We start from the raw sequence: 10852 nt of genomic DNA, 5'->3' as shown, positions 1-10852 counted from the left end.
TTCAACTTAACTTTCGATGATTATTATATTAAACAAGTTGATAAGTGTTTTGAACAAAAACCAATTATTAATGAATCAAAGGATGAAAATGACAGTCTTAATTCATCTGAGTATGATTATGATTTAATATTTGGTGTTCCAGATAGAGCTGATGATGCTGAAGTTAATGTTGAAGATAATCAAATACCTGAATCAACAAAACATTATGATTCTTTGACACTTACTCAAGATGTTGTAGATCAAAATTAGACATTTCATTCTTCTGAAAACAGCAAAAGTATTCCAGATGATCAAGTGAAGGGGAAGCACTTACATTCGACTTCTCATGTTGAGGGGGAACATTTTTTCGAGGGGGAGAATAGAAGAATGGATAATAATGTTGAGGGGGAGCAACATGAAACTGAAATTGTCGAAGGGGAGCTTAATATGTCGAATGATAATCAAGATGAAACTTTTCGTGATTTAACGGATAATATTTCTGTTGCAGGTTCCGAAACTGAATAAATGTTCGAAGATGCACCATTAGATTTTGATCCAGCATATCCATCAATGGATAAATGGATTAAAATCCATCCTAAAGAACAAGTGATAGAAGATCCAAATGAAGGAATAATGACTAGGGCTCAATTACGTGCAAAGAATGAGGTACTTATTGCTCATCAAGAGTTTTGCATGTTTAATGGTTTTATTTCTAAAATTGAACCAAAGTCAGTTAAGGCTACAATGGAACACTCAGATTGGGTTGTGGCAATGCAATCTGAATTGGCTGAATTTGAAAGAAACAAGGTTTGGAGATTAATTCCTAAACCAAAAGATGTTTCGATTGTTGGGTTAAAATGGATTTTCAAAAATAAAACAGACAAAGATGGTAATATTGTTCAAAACAAAGCTAGGCTTGTTGTAAAAGGTTATTCGCAACAAGAAGGTATAGATTATGAAGAAACCTTTGCCCCTGTCGCAAGACTCGAGGTTGTTCGAATATTTTTAGTCTATGCAGCACATAAAGACTTCGACGTCTATCAAATGGATGTCAAATGTGCATTTATTAATGGTGAACTTGAAGAGACTGTGTATGTGGAACAACCTCTAGGTTTTATTAATGAAGAATTTCCTGATCATTGTTATATCCTAGATAAAGTTGTTTATAGGTTAAAACAAGCACCACGAGCTTGGTATGTTGCTTTGACCAACTTTTTGAAACTTTCAAAATTTAAACAAGGATCAGTTGATCCCACTTCCGAAAGAAGGTTGGAAATCATTTAATGCTTATTCAAATTTATATTGATGATATCATTTTTGGCTCGACTGACCCTGGCTTGTCTAAAGAATTTGAAAATTTGATGAAGAGTAAATTCGAAATGAGCATGATGGGTAAAATAAACAACTTCTTGGGTTTAAACTTTCGTCAAAGTAGAGATAGCATTTTCATAAATCAAGAGAAGTATACTCTCAATCTTCTTGATAAATCTGGCATGATGAATAATGCCAAGCTTAGAGTACCAATGACAGTTGGAATGAAGCTTAGTCCATCATTAGACAAACCTGCTATTGACATCACGTTGTACAGAAGCATGATAGGTTCGTTACTTTACCTTACAGCTAGTCGACCTGATATCATGTTTTCTGTGTGCAATTGTACTAGGTACCAATAAAATCCAAGAGAAACACATCTCATAGCAGTCAAGAATAGTTTTCGATATCTGAGAGGAACCATTTCGTTAGGACTATGGTATCCTTCGAAAACTGGATTGCTTATTCAAGCATTCTCAGATGCTGACTTGGGGGGTTGCAAATTGGATCGCAAAAGCACAAGTGGTGGATGCCAATTACTTGATGGGAAGCTTGTGAGCTGGTAATCGAAAAAAAAAAAACAGACATGTTTTTCGATTTCTACGGCAGAAGCAGAATACGTGGCTGTTGCAGCTTGCACTTCTCAAATCATTTGGATTCAAAGTCAATTGCGTGATTATGCAATTAATATGAAGAAATTCCTTTATATTGTTATTCACAAAGTGTTATACGTATTTTCCACAATCTGGTGCAACATTCAACACAAATCATATTGCTCTTCGGTATCATTTCATTAAAGATCATGTTAAAGATGGAAATATTGAATGTCACTTTGTAAAAACCACTGATCAGCTTGCTGATAGTTTTACAAAACCTTTAGACGAAAGATCACTTGTTCTAATTTTAGCAGGATTAGGAATGATCGAATGATGTTCAGTTCCTGGATCTGATTCGAAAGAATTATAAGGTGAAAATGGAGGACAATTGACGGAGTCAACGGTTACTGTTCATAGTCAACGCTTTCACATGCTTCGTTTTCGACATCATGTTTAATGGCTAAAATGAAAAATCTTCGCAAGTTTGGTACATATACTTTTCTTATTTTCGAATTTTTTTTTGAAAAATCAAAAAGAACAAAAAGATTTTACTTTTGTTTTGTCTTTAATTTTCGAAAAATCAAAAAGAACAAAAAGATTTTACTTTTGTTTTGCCTTTAATTTTCGAAAAATCAAAAACTCCAAAAAGATTTTACTTTTGTTTTGTTTTTAATTTTCGAAAAATCAAAAACTACAAAAAAAAATTCTTGTTAGTTTGGTGTTTGTATTGCAATTTGTTGTTGCAGTTTTTAGCGAAGATTATTAATGATTCATGCTTGCAGTTCTAGGGTCAGGTATACTCTCGAAAAACTTTGTATTACTTAGGATGTCCCTAGAAGCATGTTGCAACATGTTGACCCAAGCCTCCTTTTACTCAATGTGTGTTTTCGAAGCCTTAATGAAGTTTTCATCACGAAAATTTCTTCCTAATCAGGCTATATTCACATTAGTCCTTGAGCTACCTTACTCTTCTCATTTGAGTTAAGAGTTTCCTACTTGGTCCATAAATAGCAAATGTACTTTCGAATCTTTTACCAAATCTTTTTCATTCTAAAATTCTTGCCCTTACATACACAATGACATATGACCAAGATATTTCTGGTATAAACCAATCAGGATCTAGACATATCAACAATCTGTGTTTATGATCTAACATCATGAGACCGTGATGAAAGTGAAACCCAAAATATTGAACCATATTAAGGAATTAACGGGGAACATAGTTCCAGAATTAACGAAACACATGTTTTTGTACCTATCTTCAATACTCCAAATCATACTCAATCGTTTTGAGTGGTCTTGATCAAATATTTGAATCCTACGACATTTGTTACCCAACATGATCCAGATAATATTTTGTTTTCTTGAATATGATTTCCAAGGGAGTATAATTTGTTATCTTTGTCACTCAATATAATTTTTTCCAAAGCCTACTTGTCACTGACTACACTGGTCAAACAAGTAATTTCTGTTACAATTTCTCACATTTATGTTAAGTATTGATATGTAACAAAATCTAAACCACCCAAGAAGCTTGTTTAAAAAGAGACCCTTTGATACTTCTTTACAAGTATTCGATTGTAATTCATGGGAAACCACACAAGCAGTTGATCATCTCTTATCCAACATTTATCTGCCTTTATGTCGAAATTATAGTATTTCGACATCACATATCCAACTTTTTCTTGTTTTATCTCTTATCTTTTTCCTTGGCAAACTGCACTCACGAAATCCTTGAGGTTCTGAGTATTACCAACTCAGGCTGATGATTTCGAAAGTCTGGCATATGAATTCGCTTTTCATCCCAAAAGTGAAAGAGCCTAAACTCCATTCTGAAGGTTTTACGGTTCTTATTCTCTTAGGGCACATTCAAAGGGTGTCTGATGTGACATTTTGTATGCCATTCCGAATTTCAAGGAAAAGTGATCATCACTTTATCACTCATGGCTATATTATCGACATATGGGTGCGATTTTCTAGGTGACATGTCAGATGTAATTTAATGCTCATCCCGCTTCAAATTCAAAACCTAAGGGTCACATATAAAAAGGATTCAAGGGGTTGATTCCACAGTTACACTTTATGAATATTCCCAAATCGCAAAAGAATTCTTTGTTTTCTTCATCGTTTTATAAACCCTAATCATGGCTACTCCTGTTACTGGTGTTAATCCATCTCAAACTACAGAAGACATCTCCTCGCAACCTTTGATGAAGATTCAGAGTAACAATTATCAAGTTGATAGTGATATTTCTGTTTATCCAGAGGAGTTAAAAATGTTGATCGTCGCATTGCAACATTCAGTTTTGAAAACTGAAATTTTCAGTTCCTTTGCAGTTCCAATGGCCTAGCTATCAATGGCAGGTTCTATTGCATCTTATAGCAAACCAATGGATGTCATTACATTCAACCTGGTGAATGACAAGAAGCTTCATCTCTCCAAGAAGTTGTTCTATCAAATTCTTGAAATCCCTAATTCTCTACCTTTCTATAAGGTTACGAATGACCAGGTGTTGCATATGTTCAATGAGATGGGTTATCAACCTACTCTTACAAAGAAAAACGAGTTGGAGAAATCCAGCTTACCTTGTATCTGAAATTTTCTGTTTGGGATTTACCTTGGATGTCTCACAGGTCGAAGTGTTGGGTTAGATAAAAGAAGACTGGAGGTATACACTATGGTAGTTGGAATATACTATGATCTTGCAGGAGATTATGCTACACAAATGTGGAAGGAGTTCTTGAAGAGTGTTGAAAACACTAATGTTTTAGATGGGATTTTGTGTGCAAGGTGTTGGAGTTTGATTCTTAGATATGCATATGAGAAGGAAGGTATTTTGGTACCCAATGATGAGTCAACAGTTGAGTTTTTGAAGTATAATTTTCCAAAAGTAATTAAAGATGATGCATAGGATTTTCCTAATATTGCAAGGATTCCAGATGCAATGCTCAAAAAGGTTGATCCTTCGAATTCCATGTTAATGGCTTACTTGCAAACCATTAATCCATCAATCAAGACTGGAGTTTTGTTACCACGCTCTGATGAGGGTTCTTCAAAAAGATCTCGACGGTCGAAGAAGTTTGAAGTGAGTCATTCAAAACCAGTTCAAGAGAAGAAAAGTACTAAGTCTCCTAAGAAGAAAAACAATGAAGAGGCTGTTGTTTCGAAGCAATATGATAAGCTTGTTGAGCCGGAGTCTATTGAGCCTGTTAAGGAAATTGTTCCTTCGAAAACTGTAGTATTCAAGCGTATCAAAAAGAAAGCTCATAAGTCACATCATTCTTCTGAATGGTCTCCTAACTTTTCTCCTTCTATGGTATGAAAGCCACATATTACACGAAAAGGTCTTGTTATTTGAGAAGTTCCTGTACCAGATTCTCCATCTACAAAGAAATGAAAGGCAGAAGATATGGCAAAACATATTTCGAAGAAGTAGAAGAAGAAAGTTCGCAAGTTGGATATTAATGATGAGTCTACAGAAGAGGAAGTAATTCGGATTCTCCTTTGCCAAACTCTCCAGTGAAATCCAATGTCGAAACGACTGTTCGTATAATCACTTTTTTCGTTTCTTCGCAAGTTTCTACACCAGAGCCAATTGTTGCTTCTCTACCTTTGGTATCCACTTTCAAAACTTCCCATGATCAAGGTACATCTATTGTTGTCTCTTCTACCTTCGATACTTCCACCATAAACACTTCCACTTTCTTATCTCCATTTGTTTCTACACCAATTATTACCCATTCACCCACATTCGATAATATTCTTGATCAACCTATTACTTCATTATTCTTTTCCCAATTCACCGATCCACCTATTACTCATGAAGAAGTTCAAACCCTAACTGATGATGATAATGATGAGGATGTTTTTGATGGTACCATTGTTGATATTTAGTTTGATCAAGAGGAGGAGGATATTCCAGATAATATGCTTCTTACAGGCAAACAGTTCAAAATCCTTAATCAGAAACTCAATTCACTTTTACATGTTCAAGCAGATGGCGGAAAGCATTCTATATCTAGTCTGGAGGTTGATCTGTTGCTCAAACGTCAAGAAAATCTTATTTATGATGTTATTAAAGATGTTGATCGCAACAACGAGAAAAGGGTGAAGAATCAGTCATCAACCTTTGCTTATGATTTAAAGGAATTGAAGGCAATTGAGAAAGAATGACATATCTTATTTGTTCAAGAGGTCAAGAAGATCCGAGAGGATGTAAGTTTCAAACTTTAAGAACTCAGGTAAGATATGAGCAAGGAAATTGCAGTAGCACAACAAGACTACGCTTCACTGAATCAGAAGGTTGACATTATCACTGATACATTTACCAAATTTGTTAAGCTGTATAAAGTTCTTGGTCCAAATGTTGAGCAGATGTCTATAGACGAGGTTAAAAGTTTTTCGGAAATCAACAAATTGTTATGTGAATTGAAAGAGCTGATTTCAATGTCTAGTTCATCTTCTTTGATAACTCCTTAGTATTTAACTCAGAAGTTTAGTTTGTTTTAAACAACTCTACAAACGGAGTTATCCCCATTGTCACAACTCATCACTCTTTTACCAATGAATGCCCCGCATGTTGTCACATGGGTGAAAGGGGAGAGAGAAGGTCGATTGATAAAAGAGAAGGTGCTTCTGGAAAAACAGAAGATGAAGCAAAGTTGTTGATAAAGTGTTCGCAACTCAATTCCTACTACAAAACCAATAATTTCGAAAGCTGATCAAGTGATGTCAACTGTTACAACTACGAGGCCAATTGCCAAAGGTGTTGTAATTGGGTCAACTGGTGAAGGGAGTGCTTTGAAACCTAAGGAAACTACAACAAATCAAGATAGAGGGAAAAATGTTTTAGTTGAGAAGTCAAAGGAAGAAAGGAACTGAGGTTGAAATGGAGAAACAACGTCAAATTCAAAGTATCTTGAGACTTCTTCAAGATGATCCTCCTAATCTAAAGTCGGAAAAAATGAGATACAAGGAAACTGCATAGTTATGAAAATATCGAAGCCAGAGTTGCTTATAATGAGATGTATGATTTCGAGAAGAAGCCAAGGAATAGTTATGCTATCGAAAACTCTGACATGAATCAACTTGGTTTTCCTGTCAATGAAATGATGTTTCTCACTGCTCAGTACAAGATTATAGATGAATTCAAGGATAAAGATGACTTTATTCAAATGAAGCTGAGATTTCATGTAGTGTTGGGAAAGGATCAGGAGGAGTTGTGGTCACTTGTTAATATTGTTCAAGTGTTGAGTGTTGCAAAGGATGAGATTTTCGAAAATATGCTGCAAAATTTCTGATACCATGTTGTGAGAGCTAACAAGGTTGCTTGTGATTTCTCAATTTTTGATTTTCGCCTAATGAAATTGAATGATCTGATTCAAGTTGCAAACATACTCAAGGTTGTGGATGCTTCGAAACTTTAGGGAACAAGCAAAGAAGTGTTGCGTTTGGGGTAGGGCATATCAAGGTTTTCGTAGACAATCACTATGATTGTCTAGCATTGACTGATGTTGAGTTAGCATTGTCAATGGGAAAATAAATCACAATTCCTCAATCGATGTTGAAGAATTAAGTTGATTTGAAGAAGTATGTTGATGGTGAGATATGTTCAAAACCATTTGGAGTTCGTATTCGTTGGGAAGAGTAAGAAGGGAAAACAAACAAAGTTTTATTCCGGTTAAGTGATGTTGAAAGATATACAACTGCTCAATATACAAACTTAATTGTGCGTATGAATAGTTGTAAGAAGAACAATGAAGGGGATAAAGCTGAGTTGAAAAATGTCATGAATTGGTATGCAGAGATTCGAAGAACATTACATACAACTGCTCAAGTTTTAATTAATTAATTTTGAGACTTCTTACAAAGGGGAGATTGTAGAGGTCGAAATTAGTTGTAAGGTGTCAAAACTTTGTAATGTTCATTATTATGTGTAATGTTATTTACAAAGGCATTGTTAGTTTCAAAACTGTAATGTTTAGTCCCTTGTATTCTTTGTATGCTTTCTGTTTCTCCTATAAATAAGAATTAGTACTTAGAGTTAGATAAGAACTTTCCCATTGTATCTGTCTAAACACTCTTTGTATTCGAAAGCATAATAGAGTTGAAACAAAATCTTATTTACTCTCGGTGTTCATAATTCATTGTAACTCTGATTTCATTTCTTTACTCGGTTAAATAGCTTCTTTACGTACCCCACTTATAATCGACTTTTTTAAAAGCATATATACCCCATGAGCACAATGGAAATCCATCAACTTCAATCCATGCAATTTTCTCATTACTAATAATTTTTTTCAGATAATGGTCTAATATCTTTAAACAATGATTTGATCCAATCATGTTGCTTGAACTTCACTAAAGACTCAGTTGGTTTGAATTCCATCCAAACATATGTTTCTCCAATGCGTTGTGTCTCCATATTTATAAACCCTTCATTTTGAAAAATTTTATGAATGTTTGAAATCCCTTATATCTCCCTCATATTATCGAGAATCTTACAAGTCCTATTTTCTACCACCATGAGATATGTTGGGTCAAGGACAATTAGTTTTTTGACCCCTATTTACATTGTTTTAAAGCAATCGAATCCTCTTACCAACTACCATGTTTGCATAAGATGTTTCACAAAAACTATTGTTACCAAGCACAATAACCTTTTCATTCATCCTTTTACTAATTTTCTCTCCTTAATGCAATGGATTCTTTAAATCCTAATCAATCTCACAATCAATGGAAAATTATGGTGATTCCTAACAAAAAACAGAGGAGACATTCTCGTTGATGTTGTAACATCCTATCTGTCAGCTTTCATTAATATTAAATTTAAGATTTCATGTTTTAAGTCCTACTCGACAAGTTGACATTATGAATCATCGAGTATCAACGGGATGGGGCACATCATTTAATGATTGACTCGCCGAGTCGGGAAAGGGACTCGACGAGTAGGAGCTGGCAGAGGAAACCCTAAATTTCAGGGTTTTTGCACCCTATATATTAGACCATTAGCGCCTCCCACTTTCCTCTATCACCCTTTGAGAGCCAGAAACCCTTAATTCCGTGTGTGTGAGCCTAGTGAGTGTTTTGGAGCTTTGGAAAGTGATTTGGTGAAGGAAAACTTGTAGATTAAGAGGCTAGCATCAAGGAATTCATGTGGATCCAGAGTCTTCTATAGTTTGGTCACATTTTAGAGGTAAGAAGTTGTTACCTTGATCTCTTTTCTCTTAGAACCTCTCATGTGTGAAGTTTAGGGCTTTCTTTAGCTTTTCATAAAGGGATTATTGTGTAGGAGCTAGATCTGAAGTTGAAACTTCAGATCTGGACCTCCTTTGAGCCCTAAGTTCATAAAGTTCCTTGTATTGCCATGAAAGGACCCTCACTTATGAGAAGAGCTCCATTTCTAGCTTGGATTCGGATTTTAGGGCATGCAAATACGTAAAGGTAGCAACTTTACGTTGCTAGTGCACTCTAGGGACCTAGATCTACTGATTGGAATAAAAGGATAGTTCAGAATCACGTGATCATGGGAGTATGCATATGGACTCGACGAGTTTGGGAGATGACTCGGCGATACGGGTAGGGTTTTGTCCAAATTGGTCCCACATGGACTTGGCGAGGTCTGGGAGATGACCCGGCAATTCATTTTGGGTTTCCGAGCACTGGGTCGCGCATTGACTCGGCGAGTCCGTTGGAGACTCGGCGAGTCGAGTCGAGAAATTATGGGATCAGTAGGGACTCGATGAAAAGAAAGTTAAATTTAGCAAATAGGTTAACATGGACTATTGACCATTGACTAGTGACTTGACTTTGACCATGGAGTATCTTGCGCCTCCCAAGGGCATTTTGGTAATTTGAGTAATGTAACGCCGGTAGATCAGGGCTAGTCAATTTAGGGACGATAAGCGTTAAAAATGACTTTTTTATGGAAGATTATTTTGAAGGAATAATCTTAACTAAGTTTTAGTATATGTTACAAGGATTTCGTACATATAAAGAACGTTGAAATTCGAGTTATAACGAAGAAGTTATGACCTGTCGAAGTTTCGCAACAGAACCAGCACGACACAACCGACGTAAAAAGTGAATTTACGTTAGAGCAGTATTTAGTCTTAGTGATCTAAACGAATGTCGTAGAGTTCGTTAAACCGAGAGCGTGCATAAAAAGATCGTCCAAATCTGACTTCGTATGAGGAAGTTATGATTTTTCTAAGTTTCGACTTAGCGGTATGCAGCCCGAATACTCGATTTGAGATCGAGCGGTTTTTAGCCGAAACAATCTAAACGAGAATCGAAGATCTCGTTAATAGTAGTGAAACGATAAAAAGATAGGCGAAAACAGACGTCGGATGAAGAAGTTATGAATTTATAACGGAGTTTTCCTGTCCCGGCCTACTAAAAATAAAAATAAAAATAAAGTCAAAATTAGCCAACAGAGTCTAAACAAAAGTTGTAGAGCATAGTCTCAACTACGCGTGAATATAAAGAACGTTGAAAACGGAGTTCGTATGAGGAAGATATGAATTTTTGAATTTTATTAAATATTTTCGATATTTAATTTAAATATAAAATAACCGATATTATCCAAAGGGGGGAGTCAGCTAGCTGATCCAAGTTACGCCCAGCGTAACCTTAAATTACGCCCAACTCGCGTTTTTGCATCGTTTTTCGTGCAAGAATTATCCCGAAGCCCCGGTATCATTCCCGAGCCCCGAAGCAAGTCTCGAGGCCCGAAGATCCCGAGAAGTGAAATTCCCAAGCCGAAGCTCTGCCCGCGAGGAGCCTGGTTTTTGTGAAGATCTTCCAGATCTACCGAAGAATACTACTTTTACAAGTCGTAGTGCTGTCCGATCATCTTCTGATCAAGTGAGTGTATAGTGACTTTCATCTTACACATAGATATGAAGTATTTTATAAAATGCGTGCTATGTGTATATATATTGTTGTTTATATGTGTGAGTGTGTG

The 10852-nt window shown here is 35.7% G+C and overlaps 1 protein-coding gene across 1 annotated transcript; it reads left to right on the top strand.

The window, feature by feature from the left end:
* The first annotated feature begins 504 nt into the window (after positions 1-504).
* On the top strand, positions 505-2220 carry LOC145089588 (uncharacterized). Its single transcript, XM_079028010.1, has 4 exons — positions 505-645; positions 1347-1578; positions 1771-1844; positions 2014-2220. The coding sequence occupies exons 1-4, from the start codon at positions 505-507 to the stop codon at positions 2218-2220; spliced, it is 654 nt and encodes a 217-aa protein (XP_078884136.1).
* The last annotated feature ends 8632 nt before the right edge of the window (positions 2221-10852 follow it).

This window comes from Lactuca serriola, chromosome 2, assembly GCF_051521515.1.
Source record: "Lactuca serriola cultivar US96UC23 chromosome 2, Lser_US96UC23_V15, whole genome shotgun sequence".
NCBI lineage: Eukaryota > Viridiplantae > Streptophyta > Magnoliopsida > Asterales > Asteraceae > Lactuca > Lactuca serriola.
The sequence above is the reverse complement of the archived record's forward strand: the minus strand, read 5'-3'. Positions and strand labels throughout refer to the sequence as shown.

Coding starts and splice junctions, on each gene's coding strand:
- LOC145089588 (XM_079028010.1), top strand. CDS start 505: ATGTTCGAAGATGCACCATTAGATTTTGATCCAGCATATCCATCAATG. Junction 1,579..1,770: donor GTTGTACAGAAGCATGATAG/GTTCGTTACTTT, acceptor AAGCATTCTCAG/ATGCTGACTTGGGGGGTTGC. Junction 1,845..2,013: donor AATTACTTGATGGGAAGCTT/GTGAGCTGGTAA, acceptor TTATTCACAAAG/TGTTATACGTATTTTCCACA.